The 26028-nt window shown below is 38.8% G+C and overlaps 1 protein-coding gene across 4 annotated transcripts in view; it reads left to right on the top strand.

Annotated features, from left to right (window-relative positions):
- Nucleotides 1–24389, top strand: part of strbp (spermatid perinuclear RNA binding protein) — a 178107-nt gene extending 153718 nt beyond the window's left edge. For all 4 annotated transcript variants that reach the window (XM_085965686.1, XM_085965693.1, XM_085965690.1 and 1 more), the window contains one exon: nucleotides 1–24389. In XM_085965686.1, coding sequence (XP_085821812.1) covers nucleotides 1–95 — 95 coding nt within the window. In that variant the 3' untranslated portion in view covers nucleotides 96–24389.
- The last annotated feature ends 1639 nt before the right edge of the window (nucleotides 24390–26028 follow it).

Genomic DNA, 26028 nt, shown 5'->3' on the forward strand with positions numbered 1-26028 from the left:
GTGGTTTTTTCATTGACAATCCCTATTACCAGCCTCGCGCCATCGCACCTTTTATTATTCACTTGGGTCCTCAGGATTTCGACTCTGACTTCTAGAACCATCAGGTTGTGAGAACTAAACTTATTTTTTTCATGTCAGTTTGGCCGTGGGCTGGGGGGAAAGAAAAGCAGACTGTTTCAAGGTCATATCCCTATCCAGCCCTTGCAAGAATAGCAGTCTTTGGCGGTAGCTTACTTTAAATTTAGAATTTAAATGCTCAAATCAAAATCATGAGCACTGTTTGTCAACGATTCCAATCATTAGAAATTTGAACTGTATAATGAAGTTGATTCACTTCCCTATTCCTCCATTCTTAACATATATCTATGCCTTCCATTGGCGGTTGCATTTGAGGCTATTACACATTTTGTTTTTGTACTTAAGTAAAAACTGTTGTGAATTTGACTTACTTTGTCAATCCTGCTGCTAGTCATTTACTTAATGGGTTCAACAGTTTGATTTTAAAGTGAAATGCCATTAACACGTTGCAAAACCACCAGATTATCAGTCTTAAATATTTGTGCAATATAAAAGTAACACTGAATCGATCCTTTATTTACTAACTGGTGAGCGCACTCCATTATGGATGTATTTAAATGATAACGACTCTGTTTTCTTTACATTGCTAATACAGGGTTAAAAATACAATTGTAATTTAAAATAATTTCTAAATTCACGGTGGCTGGGCACGGTTTGAGGTCATTGTTTAATACGGGCATAAATGTGAATGCTGACCAAAGCCACTGTGGCTTTGTGTACAAGAAGAATCTTGAAATCAGCTCAAATGTATTTGAAAGAGATGAGGTTAAGCACAAGTAGAGGAAAACAAATTTTAATAATCAATAATAAACATTCTCTATAATGTGGCTGATGAATTAATACTTATTCAAATGTAAAACTGCTGGGACTAATATTTAAAATATGGCCAGTACTTGAATTGTGTTCATTAGCATTTTAGTTATTTATCGAACTAATTTATACAATAATCCCTTTAAACTGTTGGAACTATAAATGTCATTGAAAATGGGCATTTATTATATCCATCTGAAAACCTATGCTATTGATAAACATTAACATTAAAAACTACCCCAGTTTACACTTTCCATATCTGCAGTTAGTACCTTATCCTAGCTCTCTGTCATTTTAGTTTTAGAAGTTAAATAACATTTTATTTTTTACATTCATACTCATGTAGTAAATGTGGCAATTGAGAAATTTTATATTTTTGTTCAACTTCACACATGTCAGTGGCTTATAAAACCTTGCTTGTGTCTGTAATCCCCATAAGTTAAATTACAGACTTTTTCACTTTGCTGTTGTCAGAGATTGACGAAGAAACCATACCTTCATAAGTAACCTCAGCAATGACATCCCACATGTGAGTGGAAAATTATTACACGGTATTTCTTGGTAAATAGATCAGTTCTCAACAAGTCGATGTGATGTATCATCACCTGAAAATAAGACATGACTGTTCCACTATAGAATGACATTCATTTAGTGACACTGTTGACGCTGCTTTAAAAAAATTGTGCTATAGTGCTGCCATCAGACTACCTTCCCTCCACTCCATAGCTTATAAGGTCTCATTCTGAATCATGGCATTTGGTTGTTCTCCAGTTGCCTCCAGGAGCCCATTTTTCAGAAAAGGCTTGTATTTATTTTGTCATTTGTCACTTTTTATTTCCTCCCTTTTGAAATTAGTGTGGACTGGTAATGGTAATAATTCTTTAACAGTCTTTTTAAAAGTTAATTTTCACTTTACAGACAGCTTCACAAGTTTTTTTTTAACTTGCACATTGGCACCATTGCCATTTTGTGATGCTTGTTGCATCTCAATATTCTCACTAAGGCTGTCTTTGGCCAGTTCAGCACAATTCTGCTCATTTTTGATGCCAGCTCCTAGTTCTAAAACTTGCCAGGTATTGTGCTTTGTATCAATTGATGCCATTGACACTTGTTGCTTTCCGACATTTCATGACTTTCAGAAGTAGAGCCCTCACCAAAAGAGGCAAATGCAAACAACTTATTCACCGGAAATAGATCCTGCAGACGAGGTACAGTTTTGCAGGTAGACTGTACAGTTTTGTAATTATACCAACGATTCAAGTAGAACCTGGGAACATTGTCCAGAGCAAGCAGCATTCTTCAACTTGGCATCAAAGGTTCACACTGTCTCTTCCAGCATTCGTCAGAAGGCTGATGTGTCTCTGGGTTCTGCAGCGGTACTGATACCAATTATAACTAAGTGCTAATCTGTCAAACTTCATCTGACATTTAAGTGGTCTTTGGCGCAAGCACCAGCAATCCAAAATAGTCACCTTGACCTTGGTGCCACTTTGATCCCAATTGATGCTCAACACATGCAAGACAGAAGGACATAGCCCTGGCCACTTAACCCTCTGGCATCTCTCAAAATAAGTTACGAACCACCCTTCAGAGAATTTTTTGAAGGACTACTTCACTTTATCTTTGATAAAACATCTCTTGCAGCACTTGGCTAGCCTAAAAATGGCTGGCACCTCCCACTGACATTGATGGAATCTATAGGTTTTTGGCATTGCTGGCTCCACGACTAATTGGTCTTATTTAAGTTACCGATAGAATGTCAATCTGCTCGGGTGAAGATGAGGATGGGGGGAGGAGGATGGAGTACACATTTCAGGGGCTTCCAGAGGTACCAGAAAGTGAACTATAACACTCGTGTGTTTCACCCATATCTCTTTAATGAGTGCAATGCCTATATTGCTTCTTCATTAGGAATACAGATTTCAAAATTTTCTGGTGTTGATAAAATAATCGTAGACCTGGTTGACATTGCAGGCTAGACATTTGCAGGTTGTGTCTCTGTTGAAATGGGATGCCACAAAGATAATTTGGGAGAATCTGGGTGATTCAAGTGATCTCGGAGGATTCTTTCCTGATGGGCTTCAGTGTTCAACTGGAAACTGAGGATCTTTCTGATAATGCAGTTTTTTTTTCACAAGTGCAAGGCCTGGGAAGTTGTCTACAGAAGGCCGAACACCCGTTTCACTGAAAAATATTTCAAACCGATGAATAGGAGTTGTTGTATTTTTTTTTTTTTTATTCGTTTATGGGATCAGGGCGTCGCTGGCAAGGCCAGCATTTATTGCCCATCCCTAGTTTTCCTTGAGAAGGTGGTGATGAGCCGCCTTTCTTGAACCGCTGCAGTCCGTGTGGTGATGGTACTCCCACGGTGCTGTTAGGTAGGGAGTTCCAGGATTTTGACCCAGCGACGACGAAGGATGCACACTCTTTAGACGCAGACAGTGACCTACCAAACGGACAGGATGAACTTTCTGTACCCAGATTGGCACTGATACTGTCCATGCCCCTCCCATGTTATAAGGCAAGCTGCAAAGAAACATGGCTAATACTATTCATATAGCAAGACTTTTGCAGCAGACAGCTGTGGTACCCTTGATACTGGAGTTAGGACTGCAGGTTTTATTATCTACACGAGTGACACTGGCAAGGCCACGTTTCTTGCCCATCCCTAGTTTCCCTGAGGTGGTGACGGTGGACCTCCTTGAACTGCTGTAGTCCTTGCAGTGATGGTGTTTCTGCAATGTTATTACATAAAATTTCAGGATGTTGACCCAGCAATGAAGAAGAGATGGCACTTGCTGTCCAAGTTGGAATGGTGCGTGGCTTAAAGGTGGTGGTGTCTCCATGATACTGATCAAAATATTATACTCTACAGATATAGATGGTTACGGTGTTTAGGTTTTCCTGCAGCTCTGCAGAAGCGTGTTTTGAGTTGCTTTTTCAAGGGAAGAGACTTTGTGGTGAGCAAGTTGAAGCTACATTAAAGTTTTAACAGAGCTGGGAATGACGCTCGAGTCCAAACTTGAGCTATGATTTGCGGATTATAGGACAAATTGCTGCAACTATATTTGTAATGCTTGGTGCAAAGCTCTTTAAGAACTTTGTAGAAATCCCCATTGACCACGAAGCATCCAATTTCGCCCCCCCACAATTGTGGTTTTGAGCGGAATATTATTTTTCTACTTCTCTCAAAGACTAATGAAGACCACATCTAATATTGCCCATTAGCAAATGATTTTTCAAAAAGATAGTACAGTATTTCCAATGTTATTGCAACTGATTTTGATCAGTTATGAATAAAGTCACCTCCAGTGGTGTGATGTGGCGAGAGTACAAGTTTTGGTGGCCCCTAGGTAATTGTTAGCACTTCCAAAGCTCTTTATTACCATAAGCAGCTTGTTCAGTAGGACTAGAGTGAAACTCTATTGTTCAAGCATTTTAGTCCAAGGACATAATCAGAATAATGGTAAGTTAATGTTGATGCAATCTAATTGACTTGCTCTGAGTTATACTCTACAGCTGGATGTGTTTGTCCCAATTCTGGATGATTATTATGAATCTCTGTTTGCCTCAAGAACATTTATTTGCAGTGTGTCCCTCCCCTCGCTGGTACAGTTGAATAGACCTTTCAGCTCCGTTGTGTCAGAATAAAAACGCGAAATCAGCATTTAAGTACAAATCCTTGTCTCTGTGAAGCGGGGAGGACTTATCTGTGGCAGGGGAGGGGAGTGCATCTGTACTTGTTGAGAACTAGTCAGTTTTTCCAGAGTGGAATTGTAATAGTCTTTCACTGTTGTAAATACTCGTATCACATGTCTCATTTATCATCTCTATTTGTGACACCAGTTACGTCAAGCTAGCAATTTGTTTCTTCACTATTAATGTTTTCCATTCGAACAGCAAACGAGCTAAATTACATGTTAATCTTCACTCCGGTAACAGTAGTTACCATATTTAATTTGTCATTCTCTCATGTAATAAGCTATTGTATCCTAGTTCTACTGCGCATTGATGACCAGAATGGATTGGAATTGTGCCAAAATTAATTTTCCAATGTACAGGTTAGCGCCTCCAAACTGGCCAAGACTGGAACAGCCGAAACCAGTATAGCAGGTTTGTTGTCATTGGCTACATGTAACTGCAAACTGCTTTGGGCTTTGGACTGACTGCCCAGAGTTCATTGTGCTGATGCATGTGATGTTACCACATAGTTACATGATGCATTCTGGAACAATCTGTATACAAAATCTGTAAACATATAGTGTAATCAGTGCAACAGGCCAGAACTATCCAATGGAATGAACCGAACATAACTGTCCCAAAGTCCGTATTCGTGAATCCAGCAGTGGATTGCTGGGCTACTACTTGAAACGTCTTGTGTTTCAATCCTAGTCTGGACTATCTTTCACACTGTAATTCTCTGTCATTTTTCCTGCTCTCTGGTTGCAGAAGTGCACTTTATAACTTTTTTATAACAGTGGAGCACTTCACTATCACTGGCAGAAGCAGGCTACTCACAGAAGTAGACCTTCTGTTGGAGGAAGCCGTATATGTAGCAAGGGAGGCATCTGGCCCACGGTATTCTATCCTCCAGGCCAAAGGAATCGGTTAACAGTTTGTATATATTGTCTTTTACATTTTTTTTGGTGTGGAGGGGTTGGGGCAGCGCGCATGTTCAACAGGATAGAAATTATGTATAAGTACCTTGAATAACATATGCCCTAAATTCTATATTAGCTGTTTTCCTTCCAGATTTTTTAATTATGCTAGTAGTGTAATATGGAAACCTTTTACTTGCAATGTAGTTTAATGTCCTGTTTATTGTAAAAAAGCAAGCACTGAAGAAATATTGTATCTAGATTTCTTACTATTATAATCATTGATGAATTGCTTTTCATTTTTCTTGGTCATTCCAACTTCGTATGTAGAGACACACAAAGTTATATTAAAAAGAATTGGCCAACCACATTTCATGTTTGCACATGACTTATTACAGTCTTGTTTGAATACCATCAGCCATGTGTTGAATATCCTTTGAAACTATGCCCAGTCACCTTAATCTACAGTTTATGCAATAATTTGTTATAATTGAATACTTCTCAGTTGTAAGCTAAAGCACAATTCTAATTCAGCAATACTTCTCTCAGGGTAATGAAGGGATTTGAAATGCTGGTCATCGACTCTTTTGACTTTCAAAATCCCTACCAAAATGTAAATTGAATTTTCAAATGCACACAATCAGGGCAGTATAATTAACAAACTCTTCCAGAATAATTACCTTGATGTAATCAATTATTTAGCTTTTCATTTGTTCCTGAATATAATTTCAAGAAAGTACTTTTAAAGCCTCATAGCTTGTCTTTTGAGGTTATTGGTAGCTGTACTCCATGAAATATGTAACAATATGTAAGTATTTTCAGATAGACAAAAGCTATCGAGGAAAATTAGTCTTGATTGACCATGTATATAATTATATAAGTGACTAAGGCTAAGAAAATGTCTTGAGGTAGAGGTATATTGATGTGTTACTAAAAGTCATGGGAAGTGTGTATGAAAAGAAGAAAGGCAATAACTAGGTTAATCATTATGAACATAGATGAAATTATACATAGTGTATATTTTTTGTTGTATGCGAATTTTGTGCAACAAACAACCAGTACTTGCATTTTGTAAAACAAAATCTCACAATTTAAAATTGTGTTGTATGTTGTGTTGTGAATATTTTTGGAAGAACTTATAAGTAGAAGTACATTTATGGTTAATTCCCTTACTGAATACTGTCCTCGAAATGAACTTTCACCGAAAGTATCGAAATGTTAGATATTGCACACGTGAATGGAAATTTCATCTAAAAATTAACTCCATTTACATTGCATCACTCTGTAAAAAAAATTATCTTTGTACAAAATTTCCGTAACAATTATTTACATTGAGTTCCACTAGAGACTATATAGTTGTAAAATGCAGTTGCTTTTTTGAAATTATTTGTTTGTTAGTCTTTCGCAACATAATTTAATGAATCATTTCAATATTTTAAAGTGAATCCCAACCAATGTGGCTAATGGCATACTACTTTCTGTAACTTGGAGCAATAGTGCAAGGCACTAAAGAGTAGTGAAACATAGTTTTAATCTACCTTCCAACTTTTGGCGCTGCTGCTATGGGGAGGTGTCAAGTGGAGACGAGGATGAAATGTCAGAATGGTCACTTTCAGGCCATTTTCAAAGAGTAGTGGTTAGCACTGAAACACTGGAGATCTAGGAGCCAGTCATCGAGCCCTGTCCTCAGCCCCAAAAAGCAAATGGCCAAAGGGGAACTTGAGAGAAAATGGAGAGATTCTCACGCCCCGGAAAATAGTACACTATTGAACTCATTCGTGCTGTCCAACAAATTCTATCTTTAAAGAAAGGTGACATGGCAAATTGTGGTAATATGCTGTGTCAGAGTCCTAGAATGTGGTGGTTGTGCTTGCAGTTTTCCATTATAGCGTGTTAAGAGAGAGGGACAATAAAATGGATGGGTCAACTCATTAACTCGCATCCTTTACTAGCTAATAAATCCAAGGCAAGACATGGACTACATCACTTCGTGTCCCCTTATCCCCTTCATCAGAAACAGGTACACAAGCAATAAAAGTTCAAAAGTAAGCTTTAAAAAAGTACAAGCAAAACCATATGAGAAAAGTATTTATCTAGAGATGATGAGTGAACACTGAGACCCCTCACCTGAAGACAACTCTTACAGGTTTTGTTTGACCAATTTTTTTAAATGGTCAGAGAACCAAATTTATTGCCTTTGAATGTAAATTGAATAAAGACACACAGCTACAAAATGTGATCCTGTCACAAGACTATCATGTTTCTGAACATTTTACTCTGGGCACTATAAACCCTTTAATGGACTCTTTATGGAGAATCATCTTATTAACCAGTATTCCAAATGTCATTTTAACCCAATGTATTCATTAGCTAAGGAATGTATAGTTGTAAATGAGAAGCCAATCCTTGGGTTTATTTTTTAGTTGACCTCTATTTTGAAATCATTTTCTATGGAAGAATTAAAGTAGTAGCCAAAAATAAATACTTATAATCTAGCTGCAAATATATAGGTTCTTTTGAAAGTGCTTGTGGGTATGTGATATATAATGACGGGAATTTTAACCTAAAAAAAAAAATGGCTGGGAAGTTAGTGTTAAAAATCTGAATCCTGACCAGAACCCGCTTACAACCCACCCACTTCTGGTTTTAATGGAGGCGGGATGGGATTGGGGGGGATGGTGGGGGGAGAGTTGCGAGCAGCCAACCCGTTCCCGGGAGGCGGGTCGACCATTTAAATATTATAATGAGGCTGGAAGCCTCGGATTTATCACCCCACCCCATGCTGCTCCTGGCCACTGAACGTTCCCAACCTCTGCGGCCTAGTGCCACAGGCCTACCTATCCACAGCCAGCCAACCCCTCAATCTGGAAACAGGTTTCCCCTGCAAATCAGGCCCTGCCATTAAATTTGGCAGGGCCTGCGGTAAACCTGTTCTCCCGCTCCCAACCCGCCTCCCCATTAAAATGAAGGCCAATGTGGAACCTGAAATGAATGGAATTTTAACTGAGTTCAGCATTCCTTACCTATCTGTTGCATGGGTTGCCTCTGCCAGTTGCTGTCTATTAAAACAAAATTACACAGGATATACTGCACAGAAATAGGCCATTCGGCCCAACCAGTCCATGCCGACGTTTATGCTCCACTTGTGCCTCCTCCCATCTTTCCTCATCGAACTCTGTCAGCATAACCCTCTATTCCCGTCTCCCTCATATATCTCGCCTCCCCTTAAATGCATCTATGCTATTTGCCTCAACGATTCCCTGTGGCAGCGAGTTCAACATCCTCACCACTCTCTGGGTAAAGAAGTTTCTTCTTAATTCCCTATTGGATTTCTTGGTGACTATCTTATATTGATGGCCTCTAGTTATGCTCTTCCCCACAAGTGGAAACTCTCTCTGTATCTACTCTATCAAAACTTTCATAATTTTAAAGACTTCAATTAGGTCACCCTTCAGCATTTTTTCGAGCGAAAGGAGACCCAACCTGTTAATCCTTTCCTGATAGGTATACCCTCGCATTTCTGATATCATCCTTGAAAAAAATTCTCAGCACCCTCTCCAGTGCCTCTACATCCTTTTAATAATGTGATGACCAAATTTGTACGCAGCACTCTCAAGTATGGTCTAACCAAGGTTTGATACAAGTTTAGCATAACTTCACTACTTTTCAATTCTATCCCTCTAGAAATAAATCCTAGTGCCTGGTTTGCCTTTTTATAACCTTGTTAACCTGTGTCGCTACTTTTAGTGATTTGTGTATTTGTACTCCGAGATCACTTCGCTCCTCTACTCCACCTAGACTCGCACCCTCCAAGTAATATTATTCTTCCTACCAAAATGTAATACCTCATATTTCTGTGTTGAATCTCATTTTCCAATTATATGCCCATTCTGCAAGTTTATTAATGTCTTCCTGTAATTTGATGCAGTTCTCCTCAGTATTAACTATCCCCCCACAATTTGGTGTCATCTGCAAATTTAGAAATTGTGTTTTTGATTCCAAAGTCTAAATCGTTAATATAAATTGTGAATAGCAGTGGTTCCCAGCACTGATCCTTGTGGAACACCACTTCCCACCTTCTGCCACTGTGAATAGCTACCCTTCACCCTGGCTCTCTGCTTTCTGTCTTGAAGCCAGCTAGTTATCCATTCTGCTACATGTCCCCTGACTCAGCATGCTCTGACCTTATTCATTAGTCTGTTATGTGGTACCTTATCAAAGGCCTTTTGAAAATCTAGATAAACATCTTCTGCATTACCCTTGTCTATTCTCTCTTACCTCTTCAAAAAAACCAATGAGGTTAGTCAAGCAAGACTTTCCCTTTACTATGTTTTTGGCTTCTAGATGTTCTATTTTCTCCTTTAGTAGCGATTTCATTATTTTTCCTACCACCGATGTTAAGCTAACTGGTCTATAGTTCCCTGGACGTGTTCTATTTCCCTCCTTAAATATAGGTATTACGTTAGCTATCCGCCAGTCCTCTGGCACTATACCTTTTCCTAATGAGTTATTAAATATGTGTAGTAATGCCTCTGCTATCTCTTCCCTAGATTATTTTAAAATGCGTGGATGTAATACATCCGGACCAGGGTTTTCTTCTTTGAGTTTGATTAGTTTATTTAAAATATCTCCTCTATTTTAAATGCAGTTATTTCATTACTAATCTCCTGATCCAATGTCATGTCCACCTGTTCTATCTGCCTGGTAAATACTGAGGCAAAGTAATTATTTAATATTTCTGCCATCTCTATCACTGACTGTGGCATTATTCTGTCGATCCCTTAGTGGCCCTCTTCCCATCCCAACCTTTGTTTTATGGTTGTGCCTGTAAATTATTTTACTATTTTATTTTATGTTTCTTAATTTAATTTCATAGTTCCTCTTTGCCTTCCTAATTTTTTTTGACTTCTTTCCTAAACGCTTCGTATTTTCCCTTATCATGCTCTCCCCTGCTGTCCATGTACTTAATGTATGCCTCTTTCCTTGCCCTCAATTTTTCCCTTATGACTTTATTCATCCATGGTGTCTCATTCGTGTTTAGCTTGTTCTTGATTTTTAGCGGAATATATTTTTCCTGGACTCTGTTGAACACAGTTTGAAATGTTTCCCATTGCTGTTCTACATCATTGTTTGCCAATATTGTTGTCCATTTTATTTTCCGAAGTTCTATTCTCTGCTTCTCAATCAGCTTTTCTCCAATCTATAACCATAGATATGTCATACTTATGCCCTTCTCAATTATTATTTCAAAGCGTATTATATTATGGTCACTATTGCCCACTTTTACTTCTCTTATCTGCTCTGGTTCATTCCCCATTACTAGATCCAATAGCGAATCCTCCCTTGTTGAACTTTTCACATATTGGGTTAGAAAGGAGTCCTGCACACATTGTAGGAACTCCATTCCCTTATTCCCCCCCCCCCCTTACCTACCTCTTCTGTCCAGTTAATATCTGGGTAGTTGAAATTGGTATGCCATGTTTTTAAAAAAAAAAAAAAAAAAAATTAAAAAAAATTGTGCAAAGTTGCCATACATCAGTATGGAATTTTTATTAATGCTGCACAGTCAGTATTTAGTATGATCATACCAATTTACAGATCTTCGTAAATAGGTAAACTACTGTGTCTTGATTTTTGTCTTATCTGTTCATTGTTGTTTTGCATACACATTTAAATCAATGTGTTGCAGCAGCAGCTCCTGTCCCTTGGTCTGAATTTAGGTTTTTAAAAAGGTGTTGATTTAAAAAAAAAAGAAAATCTGACTCCCTTCCATCTGTTTTTATTTAAAAGCTTACCCTCTTGCTAGTAATATCAGAGAATATTTCAGGCGGGAGACGACCTAACCTGCCCAAGTAATTATCTTGTCATTAAAAAAAAAAATGAATAACACTGAATATTTTAAAATGCCAAGAATTTGTTTTCTTCCATATGCTGATCACCCTTTTGCTAAAGTAATTTTGCCTACTTGGTTTTCCTTGTTCTGAATCTACACTGAATAACTAATCACTTTGAAATAACGGAATGCTTCATAATCGTGCACACTTTTATTCACTCTTCCTTTTGTCTTCTCAAGACATGGATGTCCCAGGATATACAATTGCTCTTCATAGCTCAGTCCTGAGTTTTAGTATTAACCTTCTAACACTCCAGTGAACCCTCTCCAATAACCTGTTAGCTTTTCTGAAGTAAAGGGTCAAATTTGGGTACAGTATTCCAAATGTAATGAGGGCATGTACAATTTTAAAATTGCCACATTCAATTTATTTTTTATTTTCAGCCCAACATTTTTCTTGCTTTCTTTAGAACTTGAACACTGGGATTAGTGACCTGTCCCACCAGTGTTCTGAGATCTCTCCTCTTACACTACTAGTATGTTCCCACTGAGTACACCTTCCATGGTACCTTTTTCTTTTGCCAAGTGCTATCCAGTTACATTTACCTGCATTAAATTAAATTTACTTTTATCTTCCCACAGACCTAACAGCCCAAAATTCTTCTGAATGTGTGCATACATTTCCTCGTGCTCCAATTTTGGTATCATCTGCAAATTTTAGACGCATTTAAACTGACTGTTGTCTGAGTCATTTATAGTGACAAACAGCAGTGGTTCCAACACTGATCCCTGTGGTATATCACTAACAAACAACTCCTAGCTAGATGTCTTATCACTTATTCGTATTTATCGCTTTCTTTCAGGTAGTCAACTCAGTACGTTACTATTAATCCCAAAGTCCTGAAACGTGCAGTAATCTTCTATGTGGGACCGTGCCAAATACCTTTTAAAAATTCATTTAAATATCAACAAACATTTCACCTTTAGCCACAAGATCCCATGTCTCTCCACTCCTAAAACCATACTGACTGTCTCCTATTAATCTGTGGCTCTCGAGGTGATCCCCTATGCTGTCCCTCAATATTATTTTGAGCGATTTTCCTACTTACATTCTAGAATTACAGGACTCTTAATTTGCCCCTTCTTTGGAGATGAGTTGCATTTTCTGTTTTCAAATCATGTGATGTGTACTGGATTCAGTGAACTTTGGAAAATATCTAAGTGTACCTACAATTACTTGTCCCAAATCATTTTTAAAAAACTGGGATAAATTGTGTCAGGTCCTGATGCTTTATTCATTGTCTGTACTCTATTTAATACTTGCTTCTTTGTAATTACAAAAATAGCGAGTCTGAAAATGTATCCATATTTATGGCCCCCCCCCCCCCCCCCAGTAACAATAACAACAACTTGAATTTATATAGCACCTTTAACATAGTAAAACGTCCCAAAGCATTTCACAGGAGCGTTATCAAACAAAATTTGACACCAAGCCACATAAGAAATTAGGACAGATGACCAAAAGCTTGGTCTGAGAGGCGGAGAGGTTTAAGGAGGGAATTCCTATGTTTACAACAACAACTCGTATTTATATAAGGACCTTTAATGTAGTAAATGTCCCAAGTTGCTTCACAGGAGTGTTATCAAACAAAATCTGACACCGGGCTGCATAAGGCACTTCATTAGTGAATATTATTGTGAATTAGTAGTGAAACATTTCAGCAACTTCTCTGTTATCAGATACAATTTACCCCACTGCGTTTTTAGCAATACAATTTTTTTTTACTGTTTGACTGTGTTGAAATATTTCCCTTACAGCCTTCATCAGTTATTTGACATTGTGCATCCTTTCTCTATAGACCTCCACATCTTGGGATTTTTCTTTATCTATATATACTTTTCTCATTTATTATTGGTGTGCCTCATGTTGAGAAGTAATGAGATGCTGTCTCTTTGCAGCCATGTAGAGAATGCAGGTTACAGCAAGCAAGGTCACAAACAGCTATGTGTTGTGAATGCGTTGCACTTTATTCCAAAATACATAATCCTTGCCTCTCATAATTACTTCTTCACTTGACTTTGGGCATCCTTAATTACACAGATTGCAGTGAGGACAGCAATTAATATATTAATGCCGATGATTCACACACTGCTGTCACTGGAATCACATACCTCACCAAAATATTAAATTAGAACCATGTGCATTGCCATTATTGCCATAATTTCTTCCTAGTCCCTTTGGGAATAAAGAGATTATGACACCTCCAGAAATGTTGGTCTAAGTTGGCCAATAGGAGCTGCTTTTAGATTTGAGATATGTTAGAATCAGAGAATCACAGAATGGCCTTCTTCTGTGCTGTAACCATTCAGCCCGTCGAGCCCGTGCCAACTCTGTAAGCACTTCAGCTAGTCCCACTCCCCCGGCCTTTCTCTAGCCCTGCAAAAAAAAAAAAAAAAAAAATTCTTTCAGGTACTTATCCAACTCCCTTTTGAAAGCCGTGATTGAGTCTGCCTCCACCACTCTTTCAGGCATTGTATTCCAGATCCTAACCACTCGCTGAGTTTAAAAAATAAAAATAAAAAGTTTTTCCTCATGTCGCCTTTGGTTTTTCTGCCAATCACCTTGAATCTGTGTCCTCTGGTTCGCGACCCTTCTGCCAATGGGAACAGTTTCTCTCTATCTACTCTGTCCAGACCCCTCATGATTTTGAACACCTTGAGCAGATTTCCTCTCAATCTTATCTGCCCTTAAGGAGAACAACCCCAGCTTCTCCAGTCTATCCACATAACTGAAATCCCTCATCCCTAGAATCGTTCTCGTAAATCATTTCTGGACCCTCTTGGACACAATACTCCCGTTGAGGCCGAACCAGTGTTTTATACAGGTTCATCATTTCCACGCTTTTGTACTCTCTACCTCTATTCACGAAGCCCAGGATCCCGTAAGCTTTTTCAACTGCTTTCTCAACTTGCTCTGCCACCTTCAACGATTTGTGCACATATACCCCTAAGTCTCTGTTAATTCACCCCCTTTACGATTGTACCCTTTAGTTTTTATTTCCTCCATTCTTTCTACCAAAACGTATCACTTCGCACTTTCTGCGATGAATTTCATCTGCATCGTGTCCGCCCATTCCACCAGCCTGTCTATGTCCTTTTGAAGTCTATTGCTATCCTCACAATACTTCCAAGTTTTGTGTCATCTGCAAATTTTGAAATTGTGCCCAGTACACCCACGTCCAAGTCATTAATATATATCAAGAAAAGCAGTGGTCTGAGAACCGACCCCTGGGGAAACACCACTGCGTACCTTCCTCCAGTCCAATAAACAACCGTTCACCACTACTCTGTTTCCTGTCACTTAGCCAATTTTGTATCCATGCTGCCACTGTCCCTTTTATTCCATGGGCTTCAACTTTGCTGGCAAGCCTATTATGTGGCACTTTGTCAAATGCCTTTTAGAAATCCATGTACACCAAGTCAACCACATTGCCCTCATCAACCCTCTCTGTTACCTCATCAAAAAACTCGATCAAGTTGGTTAAACACGATTTGCCTTTAACAAATCCGTGCTGGCTTTCCTTAATCCACACTTGTCCAAGTGACTGTTAATTTTGTCCCTGATTATTGTTTCTAAAAGCTTCCCCACTACTGAGGTTAAACTGACTGGCCTGTAGTTGCTGGGTTTATCTTTACACCCATTTTTGAACAAGGGTGTAACATTTACAATTCTCCAGTCCTCTGGCACAACCCCTGTTTCTAAGGAGGATTGGAAGATTATGGCCAGTACCTCCACGATTTCTTCCTTCACTTCCCTCAGCGTCCTGGGATGCATCCCATCTGGTCCTGGTGACTTATCTACTTTACATACAGCCAGCCTTTCTAGTAGCTCCTCTTGATCAATTTTTACCCCATCCAGTATCTCCTCTACCTCCTCCTTCACTATGTTGATGGCAGCATCTTCCTTGAAGACAGATGCAAAGTACTCATTTAGCACTTCAGCCAATACCCTCTGCCTCCATGCGTATGTCTCCGTTTTGGTCCCTAATCGGTCCTCTCTGCCCTTTACTATACCAGTCTATATTCGGATTGTTGAAGTCCCCCATTATCACTACTCTATAGTTCTTGCATCTCTGTAATTTCTCTGCAGATTTGCACCTCCATATTTTTCACACCAGTTGATGGCCTATAGAATACACCTAGTAGTGTAATGGCACCTCTATTATTTCTTCACTCTAGCCATATAGATTCTGTCTTTGACCCCTCCAGGACATTCTCTCCAGCACTGTAACATTCTCCTTAACCAATACTGCCACACCACCTCCTATCTTTCCTTCCCTTCCCTATCTTTCCTGAACACCTTTATATACAGGAATATTTAATAACTAATCCTGCCCTTTTTTGAGCCAGGTCTCCGTTATTGCCACGACATCATATTCCCATGTTGCTATTTGCGCCTGCAGCTCACCAACCTTGTTTACTATGCTTCGTGCGTTCACATGCATACACTGTAAACCTATCTTAGACCATCGTGTGTTCTCTCTTAGTCTGACCCCACCTAATACCTTACTATTTTTTTTACTTTAGTGCTATCCGTCTCTTAAATCCTTTGCCCTTTGTTTCTCTTTTGTAATGCTACATCCCGGTGCCCAGCCCCCTGCTAACTCAGTTTAAACCCACCCCAACAGCACTGGCAAACGTCTCCGCGAGGATATTGGTACTGGCTCTGTTGAGGTGCAGCCCATCTGCCTGTACAAGTCCCACCTCCCCCAGAACCGGCCCCAATGCCCCAGGAATCTGAAGCCCTCCCTTCTGCACCATCTCTCCATCCACTCATTCATCTGCTCTATCCGCCTATTTCTATATTCACTCACGCGTGGCACCGGGGGTGATCCAGAGATTACTACCTTTTGAGGTCCTGCTTTTTAATCTCTTTCCGAGCTCCCTGAAATCTGCCTGCAGGACCTCAGCACTCTTTTTCTAACTATGTCATTGGTACCGATATGGACCACGACCTCTGGCTGTTCACCCTCACCCCCTCAATGTTCTGCAGCCGCTCGGTGATGTCCTTAACCCTGGCACCAAGGAGGCAACATACCATCCTGGAGTCACGTCTGCGGCCACAGAAAAGCCTGTCTGCTCCCTTAACTATTGAATCCCCTACCACTATTGTTTTCCCTATCTTCCTCGTCCCGTACAGCTGAGCCACCTGTGGTGCCGTGGACAAGGCTCTGGCTGTACTCTCCAGAGGAACCCTCGCCAGTACTCCGAACAGAATACTGGTTGGAGAGCAAGATACACTCAGGACTCCTGCACTACCTGCCTGGTGGTCCTCTTCTGTCTGGCGGTCACCCATTCCCTCTTTGCCTGCACACTCCTTAGCTGCGGGGTGACACCTCCTGAAATGTGCTATCCATGTAGCTGTCTGCCTCACGGATGCACCGCTGTAACACCAGCTGCTGTACAAGCTCCGAAACCCAGAGCTCAAGTTCCTCCAGCTGACCGCCTCCTGCACACGTGGTTGTCCAGGACACAGGAAGCATCCTGGAGTTCCCACATGGCGTAGGATGTGCATGCCGCTGGACCGAGCTGTCCTGCCACACCTTTATTTATTCGACTATTAACTAATTTTACAGAAACTTAAGACTAAGATGTATCTAATGCAAGCTATTACTATATTAAATTAGTAGTAACTGATAATACTAAGTTACTAATCTCCAAGCTCCTGCTTTATCCCTCACCAGCTATTTAACCCCAGCCCCTAACTTGGAGAGAAAAAACGGTGTGACCTTTATCAACCAATCAGTTACCAACTATCCTGTGATCGCCGCTCAGCTCCCTTTATGCTGCTGCCACCGCTCCTACTCAGGTCCGCACTCTGTCCTGGGCCTACTCCACCTCTCCCTTTATGCTGCTGCTCCCGCTCAGGTCAGCACTCTGTCCTGGGCCTTCTCCACCTCTCCCTTTATGCTGCCGCTCCCGCTCGGGTCCTTGCTCCTGTTCTTTCCAATTGTTCATCCACCCATGGGGAGATGCACTGCCTCCACTGTATAGCTCCCCACAGCAATATAACTGAGACTCCGCAGAGAAGGAACAGCAAATGACTCCTTTTACTCCAGCTTTTTACAGCACTGCACCCAAACACTGACCTTTTTAATTTCTTAATTCAGTCTGTTCATACGTATGCAATCCAGTGGACGAGGTTACTTAGCAAGTCAAGGAGGGGCAGTTTATCTCATTTTAAAAATGTAATGTTTAAGTTAAGGACTTGGAACTATAAATATTAATGGTTTAACAAGTAACACATTTGTCAATTTAATACATGCTGTTTATGGATTCACTTTAACTTACTGAATTAAATGTCTTTTTTCAGTTAATGGATATGTGCATTGTGTTTATGCCATTACATCTGACTTGAGATGTAATTTGACATGCACTAAAGACTGTTATTTTTAAAACAAAATAGAGATACTCAAACAAAGCAAAATTTTGTAGAGTACCTTACAGCAAAAGTAATCATTGTTTTCAAGTTTGTTAAAACTTTTTCCAGGACTGCATGAGAATTATTGATCTTACTATGTAAAGAATCCAACAGATGCACTACAATAATGATGGCCATTTGAATACTGAGTATTGTTTTGTTCTGTCTTAATTTTCAAATATTTTCAGGGAGGGAAAAACTCTGGCCCTCCCACAGCATTTTAGACAATACTGTATGTGCTCATTGTAATGCTTTTTGATAATAAATATTTTCTTGCAAAGTTTCTTGTTCCTCATTATGTTCTCCGTTTTCTTTGTAATGTTGGATGCATTCTTTTGTACCAACGAAGTATGAATTGGCACTTGGCAATTAGAGTTCTGTACCCCTACAACTGTACTGCATCCTTTGCATTTTAAATTTTTTAAAAAAGGAACCTCTCCCTTTGATCATAAACTTTAGTTTATGCTTTCTAGTTACTAACTCACTGACGAGTGGGAATTCTTCTCCCCTTTACTTGATTAAAAAAAAACCCTAATAATTTTGAACATCTCTATCAGATCTCCTCTTGACCTACTCTGCTGTAATGAAATGAGCCCCAGCAGAGAGCTGTCCAAAGACAGATACTGAAAAGTATTAAATTAAATTTTTCTTGTCTTTTTTGCAAAACTCCCTGATGATTTTACCTCAAAATCTGATCAGAGAGAATCATATGAGCCACTTGTGATTGGTTGTAACAATGCAAATTGACACCAAATTAAAATGACAGCAAGAGTCATGATGGTGACTTTTATGTTTACTCTTGAAAATGTGTTCATTGAAGAAGTAACTAGTGCAGTAGTTACATAAGTAAAGCTAATCCATTACAAAAAACTCTTGCCACTTACAACTAACATTAACCATGAGAATGTTAGTTATAAAATACTGTTGCATAGTCAAATAACACATTGCTCTTTGTGGAATGTGTAATCAAATCGAACAGCAATTATAGAATTTTAGGGCCGAGGAAAGGAAACCGATTGTGCCATTAAATTAAATAATACAGTCGAACTCCTAGCTCTCTGGAGCCCATTCAAATTGCCGACTGCAAGCAACACTACAAATATTACAAAACCAAGAAAGCAGAATTACATTAAATTTAAATGGAGATTTAGTTTGAAATCTCGTGTTAGTAGTCACCTGCTGCGAACACATCAAAGCTGCTTTTTCAAAGGAATTATATTAAATCGCTATTCCAGAACCACAAAAGGAGTAACGCTATTCAACTTAAATTGCTTATGGCATCTGTTAGTGAACACTTGCATTGTCGTGTTAAATGTTCCATGTGTTTAAGTCCTACGCAACCGATAAGCATTTTGATTGTCAGTTTATTTAAGAATACCATACAAGAGGCAGCTGCAGATATAAAGATTTGGATATAATTTTTAAAAATAAATTGCAACAACTTTTCATGTTTGGCAGAATATATTAATTTCCTCCATTAATGCACAAGTTTGAATCAAGTAAAAACAAAAAGTTCAAGATTATGAACAGGCTGATTATTGAATGAATCAACTAGAAACGTTAAAATCATGCCGACCAGAAGGTCCCAAGTTTGATTTTTAGTCTGCTCCATTTCCTGATCTCAATTGGCCTTTGTGCCTAGTCAAGGGAAGGGCAGAATCAGCCACAACCCCTGCCTCTTAGTACTCTCCTTACTGAGCCCTGCTGGAAAGGATGTATATGGACATTGGGTGAGAATGATTGACTAGATCCTCATACTCTCCATAGTAGAATAGCCCGTCCATACACTCTAGACACATACGTAAAGAAAAACCATCCATCCACACCGGTTGAATTAGACCCCCAACAAGCCTCTGCACCTTCATGAGGTAAGAATTTTTTAATAAACTGTTTAGCTTACAAATGAATAAACTTTGCCATTAATTTCTTGTTAACCTTTTTTCTCTGAGTGTTTGAGAATGAGTTCTCGCCTTTCCCCACCCTCATTAAACATTTTTCCAGTTTTAGATTTTGCATTTATAATATATTTTTCATGTAAGTACTGTATAATGTCTTAGTTCCCATATTTCTGGTAATACAAACATTAGTGGCTGCTAACTAATAGAATTCGGAGTTATAAATAGTGTCAAGAAATGTTTTTTCTGTAGATTATGTACGTGTCTTCAGGGCACAGAAATAATTTAGCTGCCGCCTTGTGCTTTGGTTTGATCATTTCGTGAAGTGTGATTTCTGGGTGGTGGTTGCGTTTATTTTTTAATTGGTTTTAAGTGAAGGATGTCAGTACTGTACTAGCAAACACTTTTCTCCTTTTGCCACCCAGTATCTGCATCCAACATTAGATTAAAAGAAGAGGCTTATAATGTTGCGAAGAATAGTAGTAAGTCTGAGGATTGGGAGAATTTTAGAAACCAGCAAAGAATGACCAAAAAATTGAAGAAAAAGGAGAAAATAGAATGAGAGTAAACTAGCAAGACATATAAAAACAGATTGTAAGAGCTTCTACAAGTATGTAAAAAGGAAGAGAGTAGCAAAAGTTAAGTGTTTGTCCCTTAGAGGCTGAGATGGGTGAAATTATAATAAGGAATAAGGAAATGGCAGAGACTTTAAACAAATATTTTGTATGTGTCTTCACAGTGGAAGACACAAAAAGCATACCAAAAATAGTGGGGAACCAAGAGGCTAATGAGGGTGAGGAACTTAAAGTAATTAATATCAGTAGAGGAAAAAGTACTTGAGAAGCTAATGGGACTAAAAGCTGACAAATCCCCTGGACCTGATGGCCTACATCTTGGGTTCTAAAAATGGTGGCTGCAGAGATAGTGGATGCATTGGTTGTGATCTTCCAAAATTCCCTAGATTCTAGAACGGTCCCACATAAAAGGTTGCTACGCAAGATAAGGGCTCATGTGGTTAGGGGTAATATATTAGCATGGATGGAAAACAGCTAGTAGGGATAAACTGATCATTTTCCAGTTGGCCGGCTGTAACTAGTGGGGTGCCGCAAGGATCAGTGCTTGGGCCTCAGCTAGTTACAATCTATATTAATGACTTAGATGAAGGGACCAAGTGCAATGTATCCAAGTTTGCTGACAAAATAAAGCTAGGTGGGAACGTAAGCTGTGAGGAGGACATAAAGAGCCTGCAAAGGGATATAGACAGGTTAAGTGAGTGGGCAATAAGGTGGCAGATGGAGTATAATGCGGGGAACTGTGAGGTAGGAAGAATAGAAAAACCGAATATTTTTTAAATGTTGAGAAACGATTAAATATTGGTGTTCAGAGAGATGCAAAGTTAGCAAGCAATTAGGAAGGCAAATATCATGTTGGCCTTTATTGCAAAGGGGTTGGAGTACAAGAGTAAGGAAGTCTTAATACAATTGTACAGGGCTTTGGTGAGACCACACCTGGAGGACTGTGCACAGTTTTGGTCACCTTATCTGTGAGAAATGGACATACATGCCTTGGAGAAGGTGCAACGAAGGTTCACTGGATTGATCCCTGGGATGAGAGGGTTGTCCTATGAGGAGAGATTGAGCAGATTGGGCCTATACTCTGGAGTTTAGAAGAATGAGAGGTGATCTCATTGAAACATGCCAGATTCTGAGGGGGATTGACGGCAGATGCTGAGAGGTTGTTTCCCCTGGCTGGAGAGTCTAGAACTAGGGGTCATAGTCTCCGGATAAGGGGTCGGCCATTTAAGACCGAGATGTGGAGGAATTTTGTCACTCAGAGGGTTGTGAATCTTTGAAATTCTCTACCCAAAGGACTGTGGATGCTGAGCCATTTAGTATATTCAAGGCTGAGCTAGCTAGATTTTTGAACTCGAAGGGAATCAAGGGATATGGGGATCGGGGCGGGAAAGTGGAGTTGAGGTGGAAGATCAGCCATGATCTTACTGAATGGTGGAGCAGGCTCGAGGGGCCGTATGGCCCACTCCTGCTCCTAATTCTTATGTTCCCAAGTTAAGTATAATTCAGTCCAAAATAAGAGTAAAGCTCCTTCTACTTTGTCTTCACTCCCAACAGCAGAAGGTAATTGCTGTATGTCTGCAGCACTATTTTGTCCAATGCTGGGTGCGCTGTTGCATCAATATGAATGTTTTACATTTACAATATCAGCCAACCTAATGGTTTCTGAGAAATTGCCAATTTGTTTCTTGAGCTGAATTCATACTGTTATAAGTCATTTTATTTAGAGCCCTTAAATCCAACAGAGAGAGGAGTCTTTCATCCCCAGTATTTCCAAAGGCAGATTGCACAGGTGAAATTATCGTGTTTTAACCCACTGTGCCATCCAGTCCCATTTTATTTTCAGTTTAAAAGGGGAAGCAAACGGAGGTCAAAGAGGATCCACAATTTACAAGAGCAGATCTGTGAAAGGTGTAACATCAGATTTAAATACTAAAGAGCTACAGAGGAGAGTGGAAACAACACAGCATTTGAGAATTAGGTTTGTATTTTTCTACAAAAAAAACAAGTTCACTACAGCAAAAGGTACACGTTTGAGAAATTTATTTCTCCCCAGCTGTTGGTCATGGAGCTACAATAATTAGCTTACATTTCAATAACCGTCTGATTATATTCATTGTTTATGTCCTGTTTAATAGGAAATAGGTTTTCAGCTCATTATTTGCAACTTATGAAAAGGTAATGTGTTCCCTAGTTGAAGTTTTCCATTACCAATCAGATGCTGATCATTAACCACATTGATAATTAAGAAAACATTCCATCCAATTATATTTATATGGACAGAATTGTTGGGAATTTGGTTGGGATAATGGGAAGCAGAATCTTGTTGATGTGCTTTATGCTATATTCAGTGATTCATGTTGGATTTGAGTGTCGTGACAGTCTGCAGCATTATTTTGTCCTTTGCTGGATACAGAACATCTTTCACTGGAATAAATTAAACAAGTTAGCAATCTGGGCTAAAGTGACAACATACCATATTTTCTCCACTAGCCTAGAAAGCATGGATTCCCAAATCACACCAAGTGAAGTACTAGACGATTTTCACTTCTTCATTATTCTAGCTCAAGTCTTGTCTCAAAGAACCAAATTCAAAAATATAGGGAAGCTGGTAATATTTATGCTTGAATTGAAGCAATGGTATTCTCAATATTTCCTCTAATTCTATAAGGTAAAAGCAGTGTGGGCATTAGTCTTCGGCTCTGCAGACTTATTGGCATGATATTACCACCATGTAGATCCTTGAACTGAGAGTGCAGAAGTGAAGTGGTTGCAAATTCTGAACATAATTGTGCTCCTAGGACTGCACTGAGGCTGAGTACCTCTTACCAAACTTGTAACTTGATGTTGAATCACATTATTTTGTATTGATGAGCCAAACTATGGCTGAGCAAGAGCCAGAAGGTTGACTCCATGTAAACTTGGCTTGAAATACCTTGAGTTTTGATTTCTCATGAATTGGCACATGTCTTCATTCTTCAAGAAATCCTAACCTCTGCTAACAGGAAAAACCTGAAACCAAGCCAAGCTTTGAACTGTGCTGTTGACATTGACTCAGCAATAGTGGTACTCGGCTATAGCAGTGTATTGGACCTAGCTTCAAGTTTGACGGGCTAGAGTCATCTGAAGTTGACCTGAAAATAAAATGTGAACCAGGCTGGTTTACTCATTCCCTCCTCTTCGGTAACAGATACTATTACAGCGCATCAAATTATATCGGTGAAAACCAATATGACTGTTTGACTTATCAAAATACCAAGCTTTATATAATAGTTCCATCTGCAGACTATTCAGTTTCTTCAGAATTATATCAGCATTTCACTTCTCATCAAAGGTGGGGTTTAAAATAGCAGATAATGAGAAACCTATGAAGCCAAAATAGATGCACAATGATAGTTCAACAACCAAGTAGGCAGCACTTTTGTCACCATGTTTTAGATGCTGATTATTTCAAGTTTAATTTTTAACAACGATTATTTGTAAATTAGACCACTGAGGAATTGTAATGTGGTAATTTTCATATTGTTGACTTCTTTAATTATCTCAGCAAAATAATACCACAGCCACCATTAATATATGACTATAGCATTGTATCCATAAATGTGATATATCAGAAGGGTTATTATTGAACTGAATGAATGTCACTGCTTTTCAGTATGCTTTGTGCTTCAGAAAATGAAATACAGTACATTCCCTAGCTATTTTAATCTTTTTCCTAAAAGGTTGTCCATGATCTATAATTTTTTTTATGAGTCACATTTCATTTATGGCCATCTCATTAATAGAAAATTGAAAGATTATCCTGAGTCCTCATTTAGCATGCTCTTAAATATTGTATTATAAAAGTTGTCATTAATGTACTTTGACTTTACAAATCTTAATTTAAAAATCTGTAATTTTATAGTACTGGTGAAAATTGCAGGTGGTAATATTTAAAGAAGACATTAATTCTCTCCTCAAAATGAAGTTTCTCCTGCTCTCTTTTGCTTCTCTTGTGTTTAATCTTGTACCCATGGCCCTTCGTTCTTGTCCCTCAACTACTGGAAGCAATCTTTTTTCTACCATGTCCCAACCTTTCATAATTTCAAACACTTTCTATTATATCGCCCATAATCTGCGTCATTCTAATGAAAAAATACATTTTTTCAAGTCTTCGTATTTGTCTTTCCTCATAACAAGTAGCATCCTAGTAAATCTACATTGTCCCTTCTCTAAAGCCTCAATATCCTTTTATAGTGTGGCACCCAATACTGCACAGAGTAACTCTCAGAGGTCTTAAGGTTTTATATTGGTTCATTGTTACATTTTGACACTTACATTCTATATCTTTTGAAATAAAACCTAGAATTCTATTAACTTTCGTTTACAGTGTTGTCACCTGAAGTGCTGCCTGTGAACCTGTACCACAAGTTGTTCTTCTCATCTTTCACAACACAGAATCTACTTCTGTTCAGAGTAAAGTTACTGCTAATTTTATACTAAAATGCATCACCTCACGCTGGATAATTAAAATTCCAGAACAATAATTTTGTTCCTACTCATTCCTACCACTCCCTGTAAACTGACTACAGATTCCTTCTTCCACTTCCTTCCCAGAATTTGGAGGTCTGTAATACACCACTATTAATCTTTGAGGTCCAACCATATTAACTCTGTCTGTACCCCTTCTCTATCTGTATCAATCCTCTCTACAGCCTGTATTCCCTCTATTACCAATATTACCACTTTGCCTCCTTTCTTACCTTTCTATCACTTCTAAATACATTCTATCCTGATATGTTTATTTCCATTCTTGTCCAGGATTCTGTTAATGCTATTAAGTCTAGATTTTCCTGTAAAATCATCACTTCCAGGACTCCCAATTTATTTCCCACACCTTGCATTTGCTTTTTTTAACGCTACTCCTTTTCCCATGGTTTTTTTTTTGCCTAAGATACCCCTACATTCACTTCAGTCTTTTCACCATTTGATTTTAATCATCATTTCTATCTGTCTTGCTAAATTGTTTTCTGCGTGAATATTGCTTCCTTCTCTTTCAGCTGATCCTGGTTGTTTTTATTTGCCCAGCGCCCCCATCCAGCCATAAATTTGTATCTTTGAGTCCTTATGTAAAAACAATGAACACACTTGGAGTAAAACAAGTTTCTATTTCATAAATATTAAGCAAAATCTATTTCCATTATTTTCAATAAGTAAATGTTTATTAAATGTGTTTCTTATAAATATTTTATTGCCCTTTTGTTCCACTGTACCAAGTCTTGTTAAAATTCACATATGGAGATGAAAACAAACCCCAGACTCCTCTTCAGCTTCTGCTATAAGTAATTTATATTTAATCCTATGGAAGTGTTACTGCTTTCAGCTTGAATGTTACAAGATGTGTATCGCTAACCCGCCTCTAGCTGGTATTAACATAACTGATGGTCATCACTTTTGTTGAAACTCTATAATGTCATGGGAGTGAGGAAACTTGGATTGGATTCCTGCCAAGATTTTAGACGTGCATCTTTCAACACTCATTCCTCTCATGATCAACAATTACAGTTGACTTTTAAATGAGGTTTTTCAATACTATTTGCAACTTGGAAGAATTTCTTTGCTCATAGTAATACTGCAAAATGATTAAAAACTCTAATTCTGCTCTTACTGGTTTATTTATTTATTTTTTTTAAACATTATTGGTGGCGCACTGCATTAGGGTTGGACCGTAAAGTGTCATGTAGGGCTGAGCTATGGGTGTGTAACTGATCTGCCTCTTAGT

Source organism: Somniosus microcephalus, chromosome 23, assembly GCF_052327205.1.
Source record: "Somniosus microcephalus isolate GS21.2 chromosome 23, FLI_Smic_1.0, whole genome shotgun sequence".
In the NCBI taxonomy this organism is placed as follows: domain Eukaryota; kingdom Metazoa; phylum Chordata; class Chondrichthyes; order Squaliformes; family Somniosidae; genus Somniosus; species Somniosus microcephalus.